The sequence below is a fragment of the Phasianus colchicus genome, chromosome 9 (assembly GCF_987193195.1).
Source record: "Phasianus colchicus chromosome 9, bPhaCol1.hap1.1, whole genome shotgun sequence".
Classification (NCBI taxonomy): Eukaryota; Metazoa; Chordata; class Aves; order Galliformes; family Phasianidae; genus Phasianus; species Phasianus colchicus.
Window position 1 is genome coordinate 23,481,350 of NC_143444.1, and position 24,679 is coordinate 23,506,028.

At 52.8% G+C, this 24,679-nt stretch overlaps 3 protein-coding genes across 5 annotated transcripts in view; all 3 read right to left on the minus strand.

Annotated features, from left to right (window-relative positions):
• The window catches only part of EIF2B3 (eukaryotic translation initiation factor 2B subunit gamma), a 94,051-nt gene extending 90,341 nt beyond the window's left edge, over positions 1-3,710 (minus strand). The window contains exons 1-3 of one of the 2 annotated variants that reach the window (XM_031601367.2): positions 3,434-3,706; positions 3,117-3,264; positions 1,229-1,368 (exon numbers count right to left, since the gene is read on the minus strand). In XM_031601367.2, coding sequence (XP_031457227.1) covers positions 1,229-1,368; positions 3,117-3,264 — 288 coding nt within the window. In that variant the 5' untranslated portion in view covers positions 3,434-3,706. Of the gene's footprint in view, positions 1-1,228; positions 1,369-3,116; positions 3,265-3,433 lie in introns of both variants that reach the window. The other variant, XM_090146587.1, reaches the window with a different exon arrangement.
• A 246-nt stretch (positions 3,711-3,956) lies between these two features.
• On the minus strand, positions 3,957-13,684 carry LOC116234042 (E3 ubiquitin-protein ligase HECTD3-like). Its single transcript, XM_031601353.2, has 21 exons — positions 10,304-13,684; positions 10,053-10,213; positions 9,709-9,801; positions 9,234-9,369; positions 8,576-8,691; positions 8,284-8,397; positions 7,303-7,385; positions 7,017-7,182; positions 6,718-6,799; positions 6,275-6,457; positions 6,134-6,186; positions 5,966-6,030; positions 5,709-5,812; positions 5,507-5,626; positions 5,275-5,364; positions 4,986-5,192; positions 4,737-4,866; positions 4,514-4,582; positions 4,307-4,388; positions 4,164-4,235; positions 3,957-4,062 (listed from the first exon to the last, which is right to left on the minus strand). The coding sequence occupies exons 1-21, from the start codon at positions 10,613-10,615 to the stop codon at positions 3,981-3,983; spliced, it is 2,520 nt and encodes an 839-aa protein (XP_031457213.2). The 5' UTR covers positions 10,616-13,684; the 3' UTR covers positions 3,957-3,980.
• A 96-nt stretch (positions 13,685-13,780) lies between these two features.
• LOC116234030 (E3 ubiquitin-protein ligase HECTD3) lies at positions 13,781-24,600 on the minus strand. 2 transcript variants are annotated; one of them, XM_031601334.2, is made up of 21 exons: positions 24,280-24,600; positions 23,478-23,638; positions 22,735-22,827; positions 22,299-22,434; positions 21,711-21,826; positions 21,311-21,424; positions 20,756-20,838; positions 20,223-20,388; positions 19,672-19,753; positions 18,566-18,748; positions 17,857-17,909; positions 17,464-17,528; positions 16,921-17,024; positions 16,495-16,614; positions 16,053-16,142; positions 15,486-15,692; positions 15,026-15,155; positions 14,704-14,778; positions 14,404-14,485; positions 14,216-14,287; positions 13,781-13,978 (listed from the first exon to the last, which is right to left on the minus strand). In XM_031601334.2, exons 1-21 carry the CDS (start codon positions 24,598-24,600, stop codon positions 13,894-13,896), a joined length of 2,538 nt encoding a protein of 845 aa, XP_031457194.1. In that variant the 3' UTR covers positions 13,781-13,893. The 2 variants fall into 2 exon arrangements, with proteins under 2 accessions (XP_031457194.1, XP_090002712.1); XM_090146586.1 differs by having other exon boundaries at positions 17,314-17,528.
• Positions 24,601-24,679: the final 79 nt, after the last annotated feature.

Genomic DNA, 24,679 nt, shown 5'->3' on the forward strand with positions numbered 1-24,679 from the left:
ACTGTCTCTCAGACTTCTCCTAACAAAACTGCCTGGATTGCCAAAAAGATGTACATCCAGCCTGCTGGCTGACCACTCTGATCAGGCAATAAAACTATAAGGCCTGGGTCAAAATTTGCCATGCAGAGAGACTTCCTTACTGCATACACACATGAAAAAATTGTACCTGAGTGATTATGGAGTGCTGCTCTCCACACGACAGAAATCTTCAGTTAAACTACGATTTTGTTAATTTTGTTTTACCTCTTTATATCTCATTTGCACTTTGATTTGTTACAGTCTGTACACTGATACCTTACAAAACCTCTCTCACTGTGCCACCTGGACACCCATATTTGTCCGGAAAGTTTCTTCTTATCTTGATTGGAGTCTACCTTGAAAGTATACAGCCTGTTATACTGCATTTTTTTTTACCTTCAACAGAGCCTGAAGAAGACAAAAGACACCTCAGGACTTTAAATGGTCCAATGATGTTCTGTTGCAACCTTTGTTTAAATAGCCAATTTGGCTAAGATGGCCTAAACAGACAGGGAACAAATCAGAAAGATTAAGCATATGACAACCACATAAACAAAATTCCATCCCAGATCCTGGTATGAGCTCCAAGTAGCATTTTTGCTTTATATTGCAGCGTTTTTATTTGTGCAGTTACAAATTAAAACTCAAGAAACAATCATTTTTATTAGAACAGCATCCAATTGCAGTAAGTAGCCCTTTATCACATTTAGGCACTGTTTACCTAAGAGCTCATCACATGACCAAGCTACTACAAGCAGAAAACTGAAGCCTAATGGAAAGAACCAAGCCCAAGCTTCCTCACATACCAGTGTGTTGCCTAAGCTGATCGCACCTCTCCGAAATGCTTTCCCAGGCACAAACTGGACAACAGCTAACATATATCATGTAAAAAATGATATGAGCAAATACAACCTCTTAGTTAACCTGCCAGAAAGGTAACAAAGAGTAAATGCCATCGAGAGCCCAGCCTGGATTTGTTCTGGCCTTTCTACCTATCATTTCTACTCAAGTCCTTGTCTGCGTTCCCCTGTGAGGTGACCTACACAACAGTCAGACCTTCCGCAGATCAGGAAATTCAGCTACCTGCAATAGCATTACATGGTACAGCTCTCAGGGTATTAAAGGTAATGGGAAGAAAAAAAAGAAAAAAAAAAAAAAGATGAGTTTAAACAAATGTGTTCTAGTCAAGTTCAATAAAGTACAAAAATACCTTTATTTTCTGGTGAATATGCCTCAGTGAATCTGCTGTACCCATGTCCACGTTGTCACTGATGTACACAAAATCCAGCTTCATTTTTGTGTCCAAGTTTAGCATTTTTTGGATTTCCTTTCTTGTAATCACAATGACCTCTAGAAGAGGAAAGTGGGATGAGATCAAGCAACAGCAATACTCTTAAGCTTTGCCTTTCACCCTACCCAATCCTGTATAGCTCTCTGGACACCACCACCAAGCACAGCATCACAATGCATTGTTAAACTACTGCCAACACCAGCTTAGCAAAGAAGTGGAGTAGTTTGTGAACAACAAACTCATTCCACCTAGAAAAGAGAAGGTAAAAGTGTATTTGATGAACATCAATGGCAATGGTGACAGCAAATTTTCAAGAATGAAGAATATGAGAACAGAAGCTTTGTAGGAAAAAAAAATGAAAAAGAAAACAAAAAAGCAAGAAATCTTTTCCCTTGGTCTCAAAGAAAAAGCAGCAGGCACACACTCAAGAAAGAAAGAAAAATAAAAAATTAAAAAATCACCACCCATCCATTGCATTCTCCACAGGATTTTAAACAAAGTCTAGCAAACAGTTCAGCCCTTTGCCTAAGAAGTTCCTGCCACACGATAAAAACACTCTAAGAATATATCTGCATGGGTCAAAAATTATGTCCTCCTGAAACTGTTAACAGAAAAGAAGGAAATGTAAACAGGAGAGCTGTATGGGAGTTGTGCGACAGTTTGGTACCAGAGCTACTGGAGGGCTCTCCTCTCACTCCTGTGCAGGATGTCAGCTAGAACTGGGGCAAGAAGTAACCAGTGGAAAAGGAACTGGTGTCAGGTGGAGGCCGTAAGCCCACATTTCAGCACAAATTCGGCGAGAAGGACAAAGGCCTAAATATTAGGAAGGATGACGTGCTTGCAGTTGGGACAAAAGGGAGGCAGTGAATCAGACTGGGGAACACCTACTTGTTAACACAAGCACGTAATAAGAACCAAATTATCACCTAACAAATAATTAAAATTATGATCCAGTGAAGGAATCCATACTACTGCAGAATTTACAAAAGAATGTGCTGTTTGGTCAGGGAGCAGAAGCAAGAAAAGCAAGGAGGTGGTTGGTTGCTCACTGAAGCTGCATGTGTAACCTTGCGTGGCCAAGTTTTCAAAGGACATATAAAGGTTCTCAAGGATTTCTCAACAAGACAAAATAAAGGCAAAGGCCCACATTTATTTTTCCCTTTATTCCCAGACACCAAAACAGTAATAAGCTAACATGAATACATTGTGTATGCTAACTGGTACATCTCCAAAGAAAAGAGCATTGGTTTGGAAAAAAGTCACATTCTCAACACAGAGCACAGAACAGCGAAGAGATGTTCTGTGATGCAGTCACTGAAGAGAAACAAAAGAAGCAGCAAAAAAGCAAAGTACAAAAGCAAGCATTACAAGGCTGCCAGGCAGAGCAGCACAGGGGGAGCTGAAGCCCAGCATTGAGCTGCCCTCTGCAGCAATGACTAAATGGGCAGATAACCCTGAACTTCAGGCCAAACCGGAGCAACACACCAGAAGCCATCCAAAAGAGCTGACATACAACTCACACCACTGTCATTAATGACTCACAGAAATAAATGCAGAGAAGACTTCTGATTAACAACATCGGCAAAGATGCCAAAGTTAGGACAAGTGTATGGATGAGGAGAGCCCTCGGGGGGGGGGGGGCGACGAGGGGTGGGAAGGGAGCATGCACAGGAACGTAGCCTGCAGCTAAAAGGCACGGCGCTGGGAACAGCGGCTCCAGTCCCAGGTGGAAGAACGACCGATGGAGGTGGTGCCAGGAAGGCAGCAGGGCCGCCTGCTCTCTTCCCCACCCCGGGCTCCGCCTCACCTTCGAAGCCGGCGCGCTCCAGGAGATTCAGCGGGTACCACAGCAGGGGGCGGTTGCCCACCGGCAGCAGCGGTTTCGGGATGCTGGAGGTCAGGTCCGTCATGCGGGAGCCGCCTCCGGCCGCCATCACCACGGCCTGGAACTCCATCTGCCACACAGAAACGGCATCAGTCACCCGCGGCAGCACCGGGCCGAGCCGGGGTTACAGCGGTTCGCTTCAGCCCGGCTCGACTCTACCCCTCTCGGCTGCTCGGAAGCATGCGCGGCCTCCCCTTCTCTCCCACAGCCGCACCGCTCCCGCCCGGCCCCGCCGTTACCTCCGCTCCGCCGGCGCCCAGCACCTCTCTGACAGAACCACAATGGCGGCGCCGGCGCGCAGTGCGCGTGCGCCCGGAGAGCCGAGCGCATCGATGGCGGAAAGCGGAGGGAGAGCGCCGATCGGATCGATCACCTCCCAGCCTGTCGGCCCGGTCAGCGAGAGAAGCGCCGAGAGGAGGAGCGCGGGATCACCGAGCCTTGGATTGCCGTTTCGCTGCGGGGAGGCACAGCGCCCCCATGCGGCCTGGGGTGGAACTGCACCAGGGGGTGCACACAGGGGGGGCTGCGGGATGCAATGCAGAGAGTAGTCTGTAGGGGGACAAGTTCCGGGAGAGGAGGGGGGGGGGTTATCTCCAGCCGGGCAGCCGGAAACCACAAGCTGGTTGCACTGAGATGGGAGGGAACCACTGAACCCGAAGGATCAGGGGGACAAGAGGATAAGAGCGGGAGTGCTCCCACGGCCGGGGAAAAAACAACACACGCAGCCCCTACACGGCGCTCTCCACACCAAGGACACAACTGTGACCAATAGTGGTTTTATTGCCACTAGTCCCAGGTGTTCCTGTCGGTGTCGATGGACATGCAGTTATACACGGCGAAGCGCAGCAGCTCCTCACACGTCTTGACCCTGGGGGCAACACACTGGGTTAGGGCCGGGGCTGTCCCCAAATCCCCCGCTGCCCCCCGTGGTTGGGGAGGCTGAGCGTCCTCAACTCCAGGCAGACTCACGAGGAGTATTTGGGCAAGTACAAGGAGCAGGAGCACGTGGAGGCCTCAGGCATCATATCCAACTGCTCAGGGCTTGGGAGAAAGGAGAGTTGGATCAGGGGTCCGCATGGCAGGACCACAGCCTGCAGGACAGCCAGACTCACATGGACCGCTGTGGGTAGATGGTGAGCTGAACCGGGAGGCGGCTGCGGCCGGTGATGAACTTGAGGAATCGGCTGAGGTCCTCTGGAAAGGACAGGAAACAAAGCTGGGGTCACATCAGGGCTGGGAAAGCCAAGGGACAGTCGAGGGGAAAAAGTGACCCTGCAGGCCTGGCCCAGTGAGTGAAGAGCAGGACAGTGGTGGCTCACCGCTGGTGAAGTTCTTGAGGGCATCCCAGAATTGTTGGATGCGGCTGCTGTCAAACTCCTCAAAGGTGACTGTATCGAGGAACACAGAGGGGCTTTGTGAGAAGAGCTCCACAAAGGACATCAAGGCGGGGTGCCAGGGTGCAGGATGACTACTTGTCTCCACACACGCAGGCGGAGGACGAGCAGCATCCATGAGCGCAGCTTAATGCTGCCTGCTACTTACTGAACTTCTTCAACTCGTCCACCGTCACCTCAGGGTTCCCGCAGACCTTCCTCTCCAGCTGCTGCCAGGTGAGCAGGTCCAGCACAGCCTGGGGCACCACGCGGAGCAGCCCGGCACGAATAGCTGCCACCTGAGGAGAGCCGTGTCACCGCAGCAGGCCCTAACCCACCATGAACAACCAGGCCAAACAGAGGGTACCTGGAGGACCTGACAAGTGATCCCCTTGCACGGCCAGGACCGTGGTGTTACCTGCTCCTTGCTCTCCTCCAGCCGAGCCTTCTGCACCAGACGGATGAACTCCTTGCGGTCCTCAAAGCGCACCACGGTGCTGCTACCCTTTGGGATCAGCTCCACCACACGCTGGTCACTCCGTACCGTCGTGTAGGTCAGCTCCTTGCCAAACATGAAGTTGAAGGCCTCCCTGTCCACTTCCTCCAGCATCTCCAGCAGCTTCACCTGCCACCCAAAGGGACAACGCTGTCACAGCAGAGCTGGAGGCAGCCATGGGAGCACAGGGCACGGGCCCAGCCCCGCTCACCAGCTCCATATCCACAGCAGCGAAGTCCTTGCTCCAGATGACCTCCTCCCCTGACAGCTGCTTCCACACCAGACTGGGCAGAGCCAGGACCTGCAGAGTGATTGGAGATGTGCCCTCCCTAGCATCAGCTGAGGATGGCCCAGCCAAGGGACTTGGTGGCAGGGGAACCGGTGGCATGGATTTGACCCACATCAAAACTGTTCGCCAGCCAGGGAGGCAGTGCCACACTCACCAGAATCTCCTTGCTCCTCAGGGCTGCTCCCATGAGCTGTCCGATCCACTCATACTTAGGGAAGTCCTTGCAGGAGGGGTTGGGGACGTACATGTCCCTGGTGTCACTGCTGCTGTTACCCTGTGGGAGGGAGACATCAAGATTTAATTCAACCTCTGCCCAGAGTCTGCTGTGAGGATGCTGCTGAGCTGGGGTGCCAAACCTGGTTGGATGTGCGCACAAAGAAGGGCAAGGGCATGGGGACATCACCAGAGCTGGGACACAGCTCCTCTGAGATGTCTGTCAGGCAGTCCCGAAAACCACCGCCTGCAAAGGAGACAGAGGTTGCAGTGGGGGACACAGTGAGCCTGCAGGATTTGACCATCCGCACCTCTACCCATGGGGCACATGTGCAGAGCAGGGCACCATCGCAACAGAGACCCCCAAACTCTGCTCAGGGAGGGACAGGAGAGCTCTCACCATTATCAATGACGCCCTCCGTGGTGAAGTCACACTCCCACCACTGGCTGTGGGTCTGAGGCCACCTGTGGGGAAGAAACAGCCCTGTGCAAACCTCCTCTGAGAGGAACAGCAGCACTGATCACCTGCATCCTGCTCCAGGGAGGTGACACGAAGCTGAAAACCCACCTGTAGTTTAGGAGATGATTGTTGGTTTTGGAAGGCTTCAGGTTTTCATACACCTGCAGAAGAACATGATGGAGGGGGATGGAGAGGCAGCGATGCTGAGTGATGCCAAATCATCAAGCTCTCAATTTGATGCTGCTGTACCTGGGTGAAGACTGTGTTTCGGCCACTAGGGTCCAGCTCAGGGTGAGCCCGGTGCTCACGAGCCAGCTGCCGGTTGATGAACAGCTTTGGCAGGATGCAAGGTGGGCTGCTCTCTGAGCTCTGCAGGCAATGGGTGACGAGGGTTTTGCCCAGCTTGCACAGCTGCAGGAATGGCTTCATGCCCTAATGGAGAACATGCAATGGGGTTAGAGGCCTGATCCTGCCCCATGTGCCCTCTTTTGCCCTCCTCAGCATCACAGGGGATGCTCAGCTCCCCCATCCCTCCAGCAACAGCTGGAGTACAGAACAAGAGAGTGAGCCCTGGTCTGTCTTCTTTGGCTCAAAGAAGAGCGCAGAGAAAATGAGGACATGTCTCAGGGCACCCAGCCCAGCATGCTACGGTCCTACCAACACCATCTCAAAGGAGCCCAGGGAATGCTCACCCTGAGCACACTGAAGCTGCTGTCACTCTCATCAGAGATGGGGATCAGGTACCCCAGGACACTGTCCAGGAGCTGGATGAACCTGAAGACCAGGGAGGAGAAGGGTGAGGATGCTGTGTAGGGTCTCCAAGCCCCACAACAAGCACAGTGCCCCCCAGGCACTGAAAGCAGCTATGCTTGAATGGGGAACCACAAGGCAAAATCTATACCACACACAGGAAAGGAGCCAGCACGTTTTAAGCATGACACATGCTAGAGGCCAGAGCATTGTCCTTCCTGTTGCTGTCCCCATGCTGTACCTCTGGATAACTATGGCCCTGTGGTACAGTACATCCACATCCACCCCTTCCAGCAGTGGGTAGCGCACCAGCTGGGCCGTCTGAAACATGTCTGCGTTGAGGCTCAGGTCCCTCTCCCAGAAGGACTTGAACTTAATTCCTCGCAGCCGGACGTTGTACCCTTGTTCTGCCAGGGAAGGACAGCAATGCCATAGGTGCATGCCAGCTTTTCCTCCCATGGCCCCACAAAGCAGCTGGTGGAGCAGGGAAAAAGCCAGAGGTAGCTGCACCCCACGCATGAGCTCACCTCGGCACTCCAAGATGCGGATCTCCAGTACTGGCATGTGGGTTTTCATGTCACGTAGGATGCATACATCCTGATAGCTGTTCCTGCAGGCAGCATGGATTAATGGCAGGGCTGCAGGGCACAGCCCTGGTGAAGACAAAGCTGGTTTCCCATCAAGGGCATGCCAGCATCTTAAAGTCCTCAGTGGCGAAAGCCCCCAAGCCTCACCAGGGCTGCAGCAGGAGGGGATGGAGCAGAGAGGAGTGGCTGCTCACAACATAGAGGATGTCCTGAAGGAGGTGGGAACCGCATCCAGAGAAGAGCCAGGAAAGAGCACAGAATCAGCAAGGACAAAGTGAGGCAGGAAGGCAAAGTGGCCATGAGCGGCTGCTTCAGCACAGACGTTGGAGCAGAACTGGCCACATAAATAAGAGTGAGGCACAGTGAGGGTGGTCCGTTTTTGGAGGAAGCAGTGATTTGAGAGGACGAGTGAGTCGGTGTGTGATTCACTGGTGTTTCCGAAGCCTCTGCCAAGGTCCCTGCAAAGACCGACGGGTATGCAGGGAAAAACAACTGCGGCAGCCGGCATGCAGAGTGGAGACAGCTCCTGCTGCCAGGAAAGGGACCTCGATGGTCTCACAGGTGTTTCTTCAAACAGAAATCATCCAACAAGTACAAACAGGCGAGTCATGGTGGGGAGAAGGAGGAGGAAATCTTTGCACTTCTGGGTGCCCATCTCAAGAAAGGCACTGTGAGGATGCAGGGCGGATGGAGAGGTAAAGCACTGCAGCTACAGCATGGCAGAGGTGCTCAGAAAGCACTCAGGCAGCAGCAGCGGTGCACCCCCAGAGGCAAGAAAGAGGAGGAATGCCCTCCAAAATCCCTAGCTGGGAGGAAGCCGCAGCTCAGCTGACGCAGCATAGATGAAGCTCAGAAGCAGAAATAAAGGTGCTGGGCTGGCAGGTGAAGTTGGACCGAAACTGCTCCTCTCTCGTTACTCACTCATTGATTAAGACAGTTCTCAGGTGCTGCAGCCTGTTGGCTGGCCCTCCATACACAGCCACCCGCCTGGGGACGTAGGAGTTGATGCATGCATTTAGCATCAGCCACAGCTTCCTGGGGACAAGAGCACGATGCAGCATTATCCTCCCCTTCCGAGCTGCTCAGAGATCCCCCAGAGGCGTCCCAGGGGCTGTGTACTCCTGGAGCCTCCACCTCGAGCTGCAGCCCAGGGAAAGCTGCACTCTGTCCCTGCCATAACCACCACCGGGGAAGGGACATCCTCAGGTCTCACTTGATGACGCTGCCTTTCTTCATGTGGAGCCGCACCCAGTGCTGCCCAGGGGACCCATTGCTCTCCCAGTAGGTGTCTCTCTGGGTGTCTGTCAGATGGGTTACTTTGAAGTCATCCTGGAAGAGCATAACGAGCAGAGGGAGGAAGCTGAGCACCTTTGGGCAAACCACAGCCATGCCCAGGATGGTTTCGCTGCAGATGCCCAAATCCTGGCAACATCACTAAAACAGCAAAGACCACCACTGTCTCTTCCAGTGGTCTGCTTCCTTGACAGCAGGACAAGGGGAAATGGTTTTAAGCTGAGGGAAGGGAGATTTAGGTTGGATGTCAGGGGGAAATTCTTTACGGAGAGAGTGGTGAGGTACTGGAACAGGCTGCCCAGGGAGGTTGTGGATGCCCCGTCCCTGGAGGTGTTCAAAGCCAGATTGGATGGGGCCCTGGGCAGTCTGGTCTAGCATTAGGTGGAATGGTGGTGGCCCTGCATGTGGCAGGGGGGTTGGAGATTCATGATCCTTGAGGTCCCTTCCAACCCTGGCAATTCTGTGATTCTGTGATTCTGTGATTCCTCTCGTGGAGGTGATTCTCCCTGCAGCTGTGGGATGCTTGGGCACACTGTGCCGCAGCAGAGTGTAGGGGACAGAGGAGCCCCACAACGCACCAGCTGCGAGGAGACCTCTATGCTGTTGAGGTGGTCCTTAAAGCAGTCCTTGCAGTGTTGATCCTTCTCGGTGATGTCATACAGGAAGCGCCCCAGCTCCATGTCTTGCTCATAGCTCCAATTTGGAGGCATTGACCTATGGGGAATCCATGCTAACAGAATGAGAAGACCACGCTGTGCCCAACCCACCCATCAGCACCGTGGCCCAAATCAAGGCAGCCCCAGCATTCTGCTATCAGCACACAGGATAGCCCTGAGCAGCTGCATCTCCACTACCACGCCAGATGTTTATGGCCACCCCAGCCCAGCAGGAATAGTGCTACACAGTTGCTCCAACCAACAGTCCCCGGAGCAAAGGCCATCGCTGGGCGGCATTGATGCAGAAGGCATCAGCCAGCACCCGCCCTCCCAGCAGCCCTGCAGACACGGCCACCCCCAGGGCACCATGGTACCACTCCACGAGCTGTGATTGTACCGAAGCTTCTGCACCACAGCCTCATCCGGCTCGACTGGCACGGGCTTCTCTCCCAACTGCATGGTGTATGTCAGGTCCACCACTTGTTCCCAGCTAAATGAAGGGGTCACGTAAGGGAAAATAAAAGGTCAGTGCTTGGTCTACCTATGTGATTCCTGCCTTAGCCTGCTGTAGAGGTGCCAGCAGTGCCCAAGGGCTGTGGGAACACTGGGAGAACTAGTATCACCCCATAGGCTAATGGGATAGCAGGGATGGCTGTCTGGGGGGAGCCAAGGGGTTGGAATGGTCGGGTCCCTCTCTAGGTCTCACTGCATAGCAGCGGGATGCAGCAGTGTGGGCCTTACCTAGCCACAGGTTTGTAATCCATTCCGAAGGTCTGGTGTTGTTGCTGGATCTTCTTCACCGGATCCACCGGCACCAACTTGTCTCCGCCATCTCCAAACCGCTGCGCCAGGACCCAGCCCTCCTCCAGCTCATGACAGACCCCGTTCTCCTCCAGGTGCTCCTAAAGCACACCCGGCCCGAAGTGACACATCCCGCCGCCGAAACGGGCACGGAACCGACAGCGGTACCCCGGCCGCCGCCCCGCCGTTACCTTGCTGAGCTTCACCCACAGCCCCGCGCTGTTTCGGTACTCCTCTCCCGTAGCGCGGAGGCAGCCGCCCTTCCGCACCTCGATGGTGGCCCGCTTGGAGCCCCGCGCCGGCCCGGGGCCGTCCCAGACGCTGAGCAGGCTGCGGGACGAGGCGGCGGCCGCGGGGTTCTTGCAGATCTTGTACTGCACCTCGCGGGGCACGTAGCACAGCGCGGCGGGCAGCGGCAGGGCGCGGCGGAAGCACTCGCTGCACTGCAGCAGGAACCGCAGCCGGCCCAGCACCTGGTGCGTGGCCTCCTCGCCCGCCCGCATCGCGCTCCGCTCCTCCGTGCCCCGCACCGCACGGCTCCCGCACCGCAACGCCGCCTCTGCCCGGCCCCGGGAACCCCCGCAGCCGCCTCCGCCCGCTGCCGCCCTCGGCTCCTCCTCCGGTCCCCGGGGCCGCCGTCACCGCCCCGCCCGCGGCCGCCGTGCCGGGAAGCGGCTGCGTTCCTCCCATCGCCCCCGCACCGCCCAACCCTGAGCCCTACAAGCAGGCCGGGCGCCGGGAAAAGCTCCGTCTCGTCGGGGAAGAGAGGGTGCTGGGGTCACGCTACAGGGAAAAGTAGCTCGGGGCTGGCGGGTGGGCACGGTGCTGCCCGGGGAGGCTCGTACCACAGAACCCTGCCCCGGGGCAGCTTTAACTCTGAACTCGGTCACCTCGCGATGATTCACATCGTGGTACAGGCGCTTGTCGCATACCGAGGTGAGGCGGTGAGGAGCGATCGGCCCCACCCTGCGCTGCACGGAGCTCCCTGGGCTGGGCACACAACATCTGCGTTCAGCAGAGGCTGGCAGAGCTCAAAGGTCTCCCCCTGAGCTGCCTACGCTCACAGCAGGGCATAGTCCAGCTCCATCCCTGTCCGCGATAACATCAGCCCTGGGGCGTTACCCAACGGCAGCTGCCCCAGGGCCGGGCTCCTCTGCCCCCAGGACCACTTCCTGCTTCTCTTCCAGCTCATGACGTCCCTCTCCAGCACCGCATAACACATAGCACTACCCTCAGCAGACACAGCATCAGAAACAGCATCAAGGGTTAGTTAGTTCATTTTATTTTAGATCCTAGGTGAGGTAGGGACAGGCAGCTCCCATCTGACTATTTATAGCTTGTCATACTTCAGGGTATTAGTGGAAGAACAAGAACAGCTAGTCTACACGTGCGTATTAATCACCTGAAGCTATCCTATGACAATTCAGCAAGCTGAAATCAGGGGGGAGAGAGTGGTTCCTCAGAGCTGTCACAGCACTGATCCTTCCCCCGCTCTTTCTTCCCTGCTCACCCATACAGCCAGCTGCATACATAGCCTCTGATCTCTAACATCTCAGGATGTTCCTGGCTCACTGACCTCAGCCAATTCCAATCTCAGCAATGGAAGGGGAACGCACAGGCTCTGGCTCCTGCTCACAGCTCTCTGTGCTACTCATGAAAGTGCCCCTGCCCTGGCCATACCACCATATCACACAGGGTCTGTCCATTCCCACAGATGTCACCTCACTCTCTCCATCAATTCCTCCAAAACAAAAACCAAGATGCACCTGTCCATGCCCTGCAATAAAGCACTAGAGTTCATCTTTCCTTCTTCAAGTTCTGCAGGTAAATGACCCATGCTTCTGTTGACCTCCCTCACTGTTAGGCAGGCAAAAATCAGAGAAAGCAGCATTGATTCCACCCCATCAGCATCCAGAAAGGACCTAGGACAGCCCACTTCAAACCCCATGCTCACCCCGCTGCTCTCTGGGTTCCTTAGTGTGATGCTGAAGATTTCTTCCCCAGCACTTGTCCCTGTGGCCAAGGCAGCAGGTCAGAGCCCTTCCACCAGCTCACTCATGATGACTTAAAAGCAAACATGCTGGGCTGTGACTCAGCCACCAAAGCAGAAGGGTATCACACACTGCCCTGTTCCTGTGCATACTGCTGAAATCAGCTGCAAAGTCACAGAGCTCAGTTTTGAGATAACTCTAGGATTTACAAAAAACCCCTCCAGCAGACAAGGCTTAGCACCCAGCACATCATGTGTGGAAGGCTCTGCTGCAGGGCAGGGCTGCCAAAAGGAACTTTCCTACTCACCCTATGCTCTTTCCTCTCACCGCAACGCAAGGAGACCTCAAGCCTGTACTCTGCTGATCCTACATTCCTTTCAGCACAGCCCCTCAGCAGTTCTGGGAATAATGGCAGCTTCCAAGAAAACTGGTAAAGGGAACGACTTCATTTACAACCAGGAGCAATTTCTGAATGACAGACTCCAACAGAAGAGAGTAAGGCACGATGTGCTCAGACACGATAAATCCTAACTGACAACATTGGCCCCACTCCAGCACAAGTGACTCAGTGGCTCTCACTAGTGATGGACCAGCAGCTCTCAGGGACTGAAGATCAGGCTGGGGTAAAAGCAGACTGCCATGGGTAGCTCACAATGCTAGGCAAGCACTAGCCCTGCTCAGGGCTGGAAAAATCCAAGAATGGTTTTGATGTTGTAAAGCTTTCATTGCCCACTGCCTGGTGACATACTGACCTGCTCCAAACTCAGAAACACACAGAGCTTCTCTCCTTCTTCCTGGGGTGAAGCTGTCCCCCCAACACCTCCACCTCTCCTCCCACGGCAGAGAGAAGCAGAGGCAGTGCTGCCCTGCCTGATACTGCTCCCACCTCTGCTTTCTGGAAGAAGAGCTTGGCCCTGCCTGCACATCTCCATGAGAACCGTAACAGATTAATTGTAACACAGGCTTTTAGGAGAAAACCAAGCCTCAAAGAGCCTGAGAGAACAGCTGCTAGGCTACCAGCATGCCCTGGGCAGAATGCAGAATCAGAAGACTATAGAGAGGGAGGAAAGCAAATTATTCCCACCTCCAGCAGGGGAGCAGCTCCCCCAGCAGTTGCTGCTGTGCAGTGGTGCAGAGAACCACGGGTGGTCACAGGAACAGGGATTCTGTGTGATGTAATAGCACCCCACAGCACCCACATTCTTACTGTGCAAGACTGTCGTGACACCTGGTGGCCAGAGGCACCCCTGCAGCACCAATCACCGGTCTGCTTCACTTCTCAAACTTCGATGAATGATCTCATTTCCATGACCTCATGTGAAAGCAGGAACAAGGCAAAGGAATGCAGTCAGGACACTTGGGCTAGAGCACAGTGACCTTCTCTGTACACCAAATGCTCTCAATTGCAGCTCACAGTTCTTTGTCCTGTACCACGACCTGCCATGCAACTCTGTAGCTCTACCCACTTCTGTTTGGAGCAGAGCACAGCCTGGGAAGAGCAAGAGTAACTTATAGAGCTGCAATGGGAACACTGGGAGAAGAAACTCATTACCCAACCTTTCTGATGAATGAGGGCTGGGAACAGGGTTTCATTACTGCAATAACATTTACACTCCAAGCCAGTTCCAAATGTCTGTGTCTAAAGTGGTGCTGGTTACCCACTGCAGGAAGCCAGGCTTCACACCTAGATGTTTATTATATATACATAACCTGGGGGAACAAGGGAGCTCTTCCCACTGTATGGTTTTGTCAAGTGACAAGTGTCCATGTTGCTTGGTCAGGCTGCAACATCACTCCTCCCACGGACTCATGTCTGTGTCAATGGCCACACAGTTATAGGCTGCATAGCGTAACTTCTCTTCACATACCTTGGCTCTAGGGAGGGAAGAGGGGAAAAAAAAAAAAATACAAGAAGGAGTTGCCATTTCTGTATCTGAGATGACAAGGTGAAGGCTACGCTTCAAAAGCTGCTCCCAAAAAAAAAAAAAAATCCCCAACTGCATCATGTGGCTACTGTGAAATAAGAGCATGATGGGGCTCTGTGGCTCAGCACAGAGGCTAAGAGAGCCCAGACACAGAATCTCCCAGCTGCAGAGAAGCTGCAAAACTTACGTGGCATAGTTGGGCAAAAAGAGGGTACTGGAGCAGGTGGATGACTCTGGCAATGCATCTGTTGTCTCAGAGCTTGGGGAAAGGTGACAAACTGGTTAGAATCAGCAAACCAACAAGGAAGGAAAGAGCAGACCACAGATTCGTTTGATCTGTTAGCCTTGCAGTCTGTGAAAAAGAAACAGACTCACCCTAGTTTGTCAGGATAGATGTAGATCCGTGCTGGGAGGCGGCTTCTGCCGGTAACAAACCTGAGGAAGCGGCTGCGATCCTCTGTGAAGGGAGAACAAAGGTATCAACAGATGCCAGGGCAATACCAGATCAACCACAGCCACTTGCAGCTATCTGCTTTGGCCCAGTAGCTTGCTCTGCTCAACTCCCATCTGTTCCCCGGGCAGCAACAAGGGTGGTTTCAATCTCTCCATTCCCAGCCAGCACCTAGGGCTTGTCACAGCATGAGAAGATGCGCAGTGGCAGAGCAAATCACTCACCATTTGTGAAGTTGTTGAGTGCTTCCCAGAAGTACTGAACACGGGTGTCCAGTGGCTCAAAGTCCTCAAACCGAGCTGCCAGAGGATACAGAAAAGGAATTTTAGAGATCTCAATTCCTCTGGACAAATTAGAGCATGACATCCCGTGCATATCCATGGGTCCTCCGTGATCCTGTTAGCACTCAACTAAGAGCAAAAAGTGCACAGGCCCACTCTGTCATCATAATAAAAACTAATATGTGCCTCCCACACCCCCCTTGGCCCAGCACAGAAGGAAGGAAGTTTTCAGGAAAAGAGCTTTCAGCAGAGGGCCTTCACTTACTGAGTTTCTTCAGGGCATCAACTGTGACTTCAGGGTCTCCACAGACTTTCTTTTCTAGCTCCTGCCAAGTGAGGAGGTCAAGAACAGCTTGGGGTACTACCTTCAACAGCCCAGCTTGCATAGCCATGATCTGAAAGAGAGGCAAAACAGGTGAGCAGTGTGTCTTGCCTACTTTCCTGGCTCAGGGTTGAGCCTGAGTACTACTGAACTGAAGCCAAGTGACCACTCAGCAAATGCTCCATGGGACCTGCAGAGGGGAATAGGAGCCCAGAGAAATGCATTCCAGTTCAATTAGGAAGTCTGTATTGGAGCTGGGAATAAAATTCTGTTTCTCATGTTGCTGTATGCCGCCCTAAAGGACTGCCTACTATTGCATTAACGAGCACAGGGACATTAACTACTATACATACTGGACGTCTCTGGAAATTCAGTGGCCACTCACACTACGGAAGAGCATTACCTGCTCCTTGCTCTCCTCCAGTCGAGCTTTCTGTACCAGATGGATGAACTCCTTACGGTCCTCATAGCGGACCACGGTGTTGCTGCCATTGGGAATCAGCTCCACCATGCGCTGGTCACTCAGCACTGTCGTGTAAGTCAGCTCATTCCCAAATTTGAACTCAAAAGTGTCTTTGTCCATCACTTCCATCACCTCCAGGAGTTTCACCTGCCCAGATGAGTGCTTGTTAGAGAGATGCCCAGTGGGCAGAAATATACCTGGTCCCTCATCATCTGCTTTCCCAGACAGGGGCTAAAGTGACTGAGACAACAGTGCAGCATGAGATATGCTGCCCTACAGCTGCACTTGCTGTTTAACAGACCTTGGGGGCATTGTGTGCTGAGAGCAAGTCAGCACTGCTTTGTCTGTATCAGCTGTGAGATGCATTAAATGCTAATAGTGCTCTCTGTGCATTTTCCTTCAACTCATCATTGGAAAATGCAAGTACAACACAGGAGCAAGTATACAAATCAGTATTGCAGAGCGTCACAAGGAATAGCATAGGCACAGCCTCGCAGTCCCTCTCACCAGCACTGAGTCCACTGCAGCAAAGTCTTTACTCCAGCTGACCTCCTCTCCTGTTAATTGTTTCCATACAAAGCCAGGAAGAGCCAGGACCTGAAGGAGAACAGCAGTTCTGCTGAGTTTGTGAGAAAGGAGATAGCCCCAAGGACAGAGATGGGGTTCAACCACGGTAGAGGTTCCACTACATTTCCTGTCTGCATGCAGGGCTCATCAGGTACCTTGGCCTACACGGAACTGGGCAGAGACCAGACACCCTCCCCCAGGTTCCCTGCAGCATCTCCCAGAATTCAGGCTGTGAGCTCTCAGCTCCAAACCCTGACAAACACCTTCTGTCCCAGTGCATGATCACAGGACCTTCCCATGTTCCTGCTGGACAAGTGGCACAAGAGGACTAACAATTCCCTTTATGGCAAACCTCCACACAGAGATGGGGTTGAAAACTCACCAGAAACTCCTTGCCTCTCAGAGCTGCTCCCATGATCTGCCCAATCCACTCATACTTTGGGAAGTCTTTACAGGAGGGGTTGGGGACATACATGTCCCTGGCTTCTCCAGTGCTGTTACCCTACAAGAATGAGAGTCAACACTCAGCCCAGCATGAAGCACTACAAGCAGCTCTTGCAGTGACTCTGGGAATTTTCCACAATGGAAGAGGGCTAAACCCCACAACCTCCATGGCAATCTTCCTAGTGAGGCGCTTATCAACTTATCCTAAAACTAGATGTCACAAAGCAACATATTCAGTCCTTCAGTTAATGAGAAAAGGCTTTGGACTAGCAAAGACATATATGTCAGGCATGAAGTTCTGCTTTGTCAGGCACAATTTTGTGCACTAAGCACTTTCTGCCTCAAGTACCCCAATCCACAGCACCTGGTTAGATGTGCGCACAAAGAAGGGCAGGGGCACAGGAGTGTCTGCTGAGCTGGGACACAGCTCCTCCGACATGTCTGCCAGGCTGTCCCGAAAACCGCCACCTGCAATCCCAGAAGAATGGCATTTTTAGTGCCAGCAGCAACAGCCAGACAGCAACAAGATAAAACTACTTGTGTGCTGACTCTCAGGAGCACAGAAGCAAGATTAGTGGTTTTGATCCAACAAAGTCCAGAGCTAAATAGCAGACTCCTGTCACAGCCCTAAGGACTAGAGGAAACAAGACAATAGAAGTAACACCACTGCCTGGCCCATGTAGGACAGCCACTGTCAAAGCTGCTGCTAATGACTAATGGAGGTCTGACACCAATGTCAGCACACAGTACTCCTTACCCACAACACTGCAGAGGGTGGCAGGACAAGGTGACCTGCCTTCCCTTTCTCCTCCAGCAGCAGTAACACTGGGAGCAAATGAGAACCCATGCAGCAACAGGGTCACACCATCAACCTCCAAGTCTGCCCCTTTGCCCACACATCCCCTACCTTGGTCAATGATGCCCTCTGCGATGAATTTGCACTCCCACCACTGGTCGTAACGCAGCGGCCACCTGTAGAGAACCAGGCACTGCCTGAATTGCTGTGGGTGCTCAGTGCGCTCAGATGCAGGAGAAACTGAGGAGGCAGCAGGCAGAGCAGGGAAGCCAGAGGCCTAGGGCATAGCAGCCTGGGCTTAAGATGACCTCAGTCTCAAGTCAGGTGCAATCCCAGAAGAGAGGAAACACCTTGGGAGAACAGACCCTTATCCCATGTCTGAGCTGGCTCTTGACCTAGCAAACTTTCCAGTGGGCACACAGGTGCTTGCCAAACACTCTGCTGTGAAAGAGGACATAGCTCCCAGTACTGCATGATCCCCTCTCTAAACTCACTGTTGCTTACCTATAATCTAGAGGCTTTTCAAACTTGTCAGAGGGCTTCAGGCCTTCATACACCTGCAACAAGTAGAGACCAAAGCTGGTATCCCCTCTCCAGAAGAAATGGTGCCAAGTGAAGACTGGAAATTGGAAGGAATCTCGTTTGTTTCAAACCCTTAAATATTGACTGAAGTTGACCCCTAAATGGCCTAGGGCCCTTCACTTTTGAAAACATGACATAGTTACAGTATTTTACACCACTTGCAGCTTCCTAGCTTCAGAGGTACACTGAACGCATATGAAAACTTGTTTCAGTCTAGGGTGTTTGTGCACGCATTGAGCAATAGACCTTTTGGAGATGGAGGGAGAATTACAGTAGGAATATTATAAGTGCTGTAATACACAGGACTGTGTGCAGCTGTGTTATTATTGTCACAGAATTCTCTACTGTCCTTTCAGTGTAATAAGATCGTTATGTTCTGCATTAGCAATGTGTCAACAACAAAGCCTAACACAGAACAAAGATATCAGCTCTGATATTCAGATATTCCTGGATAAGAGATCATCAGCATATGTAATCATAGAGCCTAGGAGTCATGTAAAGAAGCCCTGAAGTCACCAGGTAACTCTAGCTCCCAAGCTCTTCCCTTCACCCACCTCCCTTTGGTTCATTTTGGTTTTAGAATGCTCCACTCTCCTCAAAGCAGTGGGGTCCTCTCCAGAAGGAGAAATACCTGAGTGAAGACAGCATTCTTGCAGCTGGGATCCAAGGCAGGGTTGTCTCGGTGCTCCATAGCCAGACGTCGGTTAATATAGAGCCGTGGCATGAAGTTGGGCTTGCTTGTTTCTGAATCCTTCAGACACTGCGTAATGAGAGCTGTGCGCCTCTTGGACAGCAACAAGAACTGCTTGATATGCTGCCAACAGGTAAGTTCAAGATGTCAGAAGTGTCCAGCGCCCAAAGTACATTACCTATTTCCTAGGTTTTCCCCAGAACCACAGCCTCCCACACACAGCCACATTCTCCTCAACAGTATTTTCTCTACCTGATTTTCTGTCTCCAAAGACTTTCCTTTCTGGCTTAACAGACAGACCAAGCCCAATTCTCCCTCCATCAGCAGTCATCTGATATTCACACTCTAATGTTGCTTGGACTCTCCCTCACTTTCCCCAGAACAAGAGTCTTACTATTCCTCCTACTTGTAATGAAACCAAGCTCTGCTAGACAAACAAGAATCCTTAAACACTCCGGGTTTTAGGCTAAGCTGGCACAGGGATTACAGTGTTTTATAGCACTAGGCCTGGAAGCATACAGTGTTGGACTACCCTAGCAATGCCCAGCACATTCTGTGAGAGGATGTGAGGAAAACAGACAACTGGAAGGATGATTGAGTCTTACGAGAAAGACACGAATCAAAAGCCAGGAAGTAGTTACTGGTAAGAAGCCCTGCCATTTGGACACAGCCAGTTCAAAACTGCTGGCAGCAAGCGCGGGAACAGAGTGTGCTGGGCTGTGATCTCCGAGGGGATGTATGCCCAGCTCACACACCCACTGCAGCTACAGTCTGAGTTCTTTTTTGGGTGATGTGCTCTCACCCCCAGAGCCTTGGTTTCATTCTTCTTTTTACTGCATAGCTACAACATTTCCACATCAATGTTCTAGCAGGAAAACAGTCTCAAAACAATATCGCCTTTCACAGCTTTAATGAAAGGAGCTCAGCCAGGTATTTCCCTTGAACTGCTTTAAAAGCAACAAGCGCTGACTGTCTCCCTTGCCACAGCCCAAGTGCAATCACTCTGCCTCACTGAGGTCCCACAAGACATGGAGGAAATCACTCACCTTGAGTTTGCTGAATGTGCCTACAGTGTGGTCCCAGGCTGGCACCAAGTGATGCAAGACACTATCCAGGAGCTTGATGAACCTAAATTCCAAAGAAGAAAGGGTACTGCAACACCCTGAAGGGAAAGGGACCTGCAAAAGCCTATTCCAGGCCAGGCACTCCAGACACAAACAGAAAAGTAGCCACTGACCCAAATACAAGCCAGTGTGATTTTTTAAATCACAGAGCCTGTAGCACTAAATTCCCATTGCAGCAACTACACACCCCTTGCAAGGGACTCTGTGTGCATCTGCCCCCCTATTCCCCCTGCAACTCAGATATGCTGCACCTGCAACACACAAAACATTGAACTTGAGCTGCAAGATTCCTCTTAAAAACGTATGGAAGCTACCCAAGAAAACCTCTGCTATTTTCTTCAAGGCCCAGGATGCCCATTCCAGGTGAAGTCTCAGTGCTTTAGAGCTCCCAGCCATTACTTGGACTGCAGAGGGCACCAATCACTGTAGACAGCACCACCCCACTGCATGGCCCCTGCACTCCCATACAGTACCTCTGAATGAGCACTGCCCTCCGGTACAGCAGGTCAGGGTCTGTCCCTTCCAGGCGGGGGTAGCGTACTAAATTGGCCAGCTGGAACATGTCGGCACTGAGCCCCAAGTCCCTCTGTCGGGAGGATTTGATTTTGATGCCACGAAGGCGAACATCAATCCCATCATCTGCCAAAGTAAGACCACAGATAATACGCTAAGCCCACAAGATAATAAGCCTTCAAGCTGCAGCAGGTCAGTACCATCTCCAAGTAAAAGCACTAGGAGCAAGACCAGCTTCACCAGCTCGGGGGCTGAGCACTTAAGAGTTTGAAAGACCTTTGTGCAGAAATGAGGAATTTAAAGAGGAAAAAAACCAACCCAACCAATCCAAAAATCAGAGGCAAGGAAAAGAAAAACAGACTGAAAGCACAAGGCTTGCAAATCCTCAAGTTGCCCAGGAGTACTTGGCCAAGAAGTACAAGCTGCAGGAATAAGCTCAATGTACAGTATCTCACAGGTGCATTATAGATGTGGCCATAACACTTAGCCCTACCTCTGCACTCCACAATCCGGATCTCGATGACAGGCAGGTGTGTTGTCATGTCCTCAAGGACGCATACATCCCCAATGTAACTCCTGCAAGCACAGCACAGACAGAGGCTGCAGAGCTGTCCCCTTGCCCAATCTGTCAAAATTCACTCGGCTGCTTGTAAGGAAAAAGTTGCAATCTTTAGAATGGGAGGCCGCAGGAGAAACCCAGACCCAGTTGTCCGCCTCCAGCAGTGCCACACAGCTCACGCAAATATCCAAACCTCCTGTTACCTCAGGTCTAGGCAATGTCTTGTTCAATAAGACAGCACAGCTCTCTGAATTAACCCACCTATGCTAGTTGCTAACTATCAGCAAGTCCCCCCATCTGAAAGGCCAGGACTGCAGGGACTGGGAATGGGGTTTCAAAGTGTTAGACTGGAGAGATGGAAAATGCCTCTCCCAAGGCCATGAGTCACTAAAGTGAGGCTGCGGTTGGTGTGACAACCTATATTTGGAGTGCCCAGTGCCCCAAGGCCTCGGAAGGGCCACACTACACTTCCCACCTCCATCCACTCACTCATCAATGCCAACATCGTTCAGTTTCTTCAGATTGTCCCCCTCACCCCCGTACACGGCGACGCGCTTGGGCATGAAGTTCTCATCAGTAGTATCAACAGTCAACAGGAGCTTCCTGCAAAAAGAAACAAGAAATGAAGAGACAACTCTGCTTCTGAACAACTACCATTGCTCCTCCCTCACAGCCTGGCCACACCTGTACCAAGCACATACAGATGGCACTGAGACCCCCAGGTACCTGTGAGAACACTGGCTAAGAGCTGCTCAAACCCAAAGCTAGAGCAGGGGACAAGGAGTAGGGAGGGTACAGTAACCTAGGGCCATGATAGACTCATGCACAGAACAGAGGCTGCAGTGCCCATCCCAGAAGTGAGCCAGCACATAAGGGAGAGATGCCTCACTTGACAATGGTGCCTTTCTTCATGTTGAGCCGCACCCAGTGCTGGCCCTGAGACCCATCACTCTCCCAGTATGTGTCAGCATGGCTGTCCGTCAGACACGACACATTGAAGTCTTCCTGGAAAAGGACAGTGAATGAAGAGAAAGTCAGAAAGCGACAGGATTCTCTCTCCTCAGTGGCTACTTTTGTCATGAATCATAGAGCCTGAGGGTATCAAACTGGCCCATTCCCATTTGCTGGCTTCTGGGTAGACAAGGGGAGCACAGACAGCAAAGGATGCTGGGGCTGGCCTGCTAAGGTGCTATGATGTCACACACACAAGAGTATGAAACTCTCCCTAAAATCAGCTTAGCAGCTAGCATTAACATTTACTTGTCAGATCACAGCTTGTACAGTCCATGCAGGGGCTGCATTACACAATGCTCTGCATGACACTGCCCTCCAAGACTGCACCGTACCCCCCCCACATCCACATAACACAGACCAGACCATCCCAGAGTAGGGCAGCACACCCACCATGCACACTCCCCAGCCCCATGGCACAGCATGACTGGTCAAGCCCTATCCCTTTACCCTACATACTACTCACCGTATAGGATGAGACATCAATACTGTCCACATACTGCTTGACGCTGCCCAAGTTCTCATCCTCCTTCCCAATATGATCATACAAGAAATGCACCAGGTCTTCATCACATTCATAAGTCCATGTTGGAGGCACAAACCTACCAGGACAAAGAGGTTAACGGTCTTAGAGACCCAGGGACAGCAAGGCTGTACTAATCCCTGCCAGGTGAATGGGTCAGGACACGGGTAGGCCCATGTCTGCATTAATCTTCATCTTGTTTTCTGGTTCATGCTGACTATCTAGAACAAGACCGTGTTGAGCAGAGCTCAGCTTCCCCACTACCTGTCTTGCCCCACACCCCAGTTTACAAGAGATAGCTGTCTGAGCAGCAAGGGAGAGACAGCAGCTTGCACCCATCCACAGCTGAAGTGTGCACACACCATGAAATAGCTCCTACCGAAGCTTCTCTACTGCAGCTTCATCCTGGTCCATGGGCTTGGGTTTTGCTCCCAGGCGCAGGGAGTAAGTCAGATCCACCACTTGCTCCCACCTGAAACAAGATGGAGTGAGAGAATCTCAGGGGAAAAAAGCAGGTACTTGAGAAGTAGCTGTAAGGGGAAGATTCGGGTTTAAAGCCACATCGCATTTCATCCTCCATCATATCCTTATCACATGCCTTTTCTGTTCAGACAGTCTTTACTTCATCCAATCAATAGCCCCAGCTGCACTGGTGAAAATGACAGAGCAGAACTGAGTAATTCCATGTCTGAGTTCCCTATTGTGTCACTTTAATATAAGAAATGGCCAAGCAGGCTGGGACTTTTCAGTCTAGAACACAAAGGACTGAGGGAAAATGTATCAAAATCTCAAGCAGCGCAACATGAGCAGATGAGAACTTCGCTGCTCTCATACATGCAAGGAAATGAGACATCAAATAAAGACAGCAGGCTCAGATTACAAACAAGCTCAAGGCTCTAAAATAGAGATCTCAGGTTTAAGGCTTCTCCAGCTTTTCACTGTCGGCAGCAAAACCTTGATTTCTTTTCTAAGTCAGACTCTGGAGACAGATTTTGAGGTTTCCTGCATATTGCACCTTTCCCAGCTACAAAGAAGGCAAGATACTGGACACATGCTTATAAAGCAGCCTGGGAACCATATCCCTTTCCACAACCTACATGGAAGGAAAGATGTGAGCCATACCTGATCACAGGTTTGTAATCAACCCCAAACAACTGCTGCTGCCTCTGGATCCTCTCTGTGGACTCAACCGGGACCAGCCTGTCCCCTCCTTCCGCATGCTTACACACCAGGACCCAGCCTTCCTCCAGATCACAGCCGCTCTTGTACTCTTCCAGCTGCTCCTGTGAGGGAAAATACTTCCTGTAAGGATCCCCCGGATCTCTACAACTGCTTGAAAGGAGGTTGTGGCAAGGTGGAGGTTGGGCTCTTCTGCGAAGTAACAGCAATGGGATGAAAGGCAGTAGCCTTAAGTCGCCCCAGGAAAAGTTCAGCCTGAATATTAAGAACAATTTCTGCTCTTACAGAGCAGCGATGCAGTGGCACAGCTGCACAGGGAGGCGGTGGGGTCACCGTACCCAGAGGCGTTCCGCAACCGCGGGGATGCGGCACCGAGGGCAGCGCTCACAGGGCACGCAGGGGTGGGGTCGGGCCGGCTGATCTCGGGGATGTTTCCCATCCTTAACGACGGTACGATTCCACAGGCACGGACCCCGCACGCAGGGCCCCGGGCCTCGCGTCGTCGCCGAGGCCTGCGCCCGGAAGGGCCGGGGGCGCGGGGCGGCGGCAAGAGCGACGAGGGACGGAGGGAGGCGGCCGGAGGACAACCGGCGGCGGCGGGGAAAGGCGCGGGGGGAGCGAGGCGCCGACGGGCCGGGCCGCACCCCGGGGCCGGGCACCGGGCTCCTCCGCAGCCACCGCGGGCCCCGAGCCGCCCCCCGCCCCGCCTTCGGCACGGAGCCCCGCGACGCCGCCCCGCCGTTACCTTGCTGAGCTTCACCCACAGCCCCGCGCCGTTGCAGTACTCCTCGCCCGTAGCGCGGAGGCAGCCGCCCTTCCGCACCTCGATGGTGGCCCGCGCCGCCCGCTTGGAGCCCCGCGCCGGCCCGGGGCCGTCCCAGACGCTGAGCAGGCTGCGGGACGAGGCGGCGGCCGCGGGGTCCTTGCAGATCTTGTACTGCACCTCGCGGGGCACGTAGCACAGCGCGGCGGGCAGCGGCAGGGCGCGGCGGAAGCACTCGCTGCACTGCAGCAGGAACCGCAGCCGGCCCAGCACCTGGTGCGGAGCCTCTCCGCCCGCCCGCATCGCGCTCCGCTCCTCCGAGCCGCGCACCGGCGTCGGGAGCGGGAGGGGGGAGCGGGGAGGGTGGTCGGGGCTCGCGGCC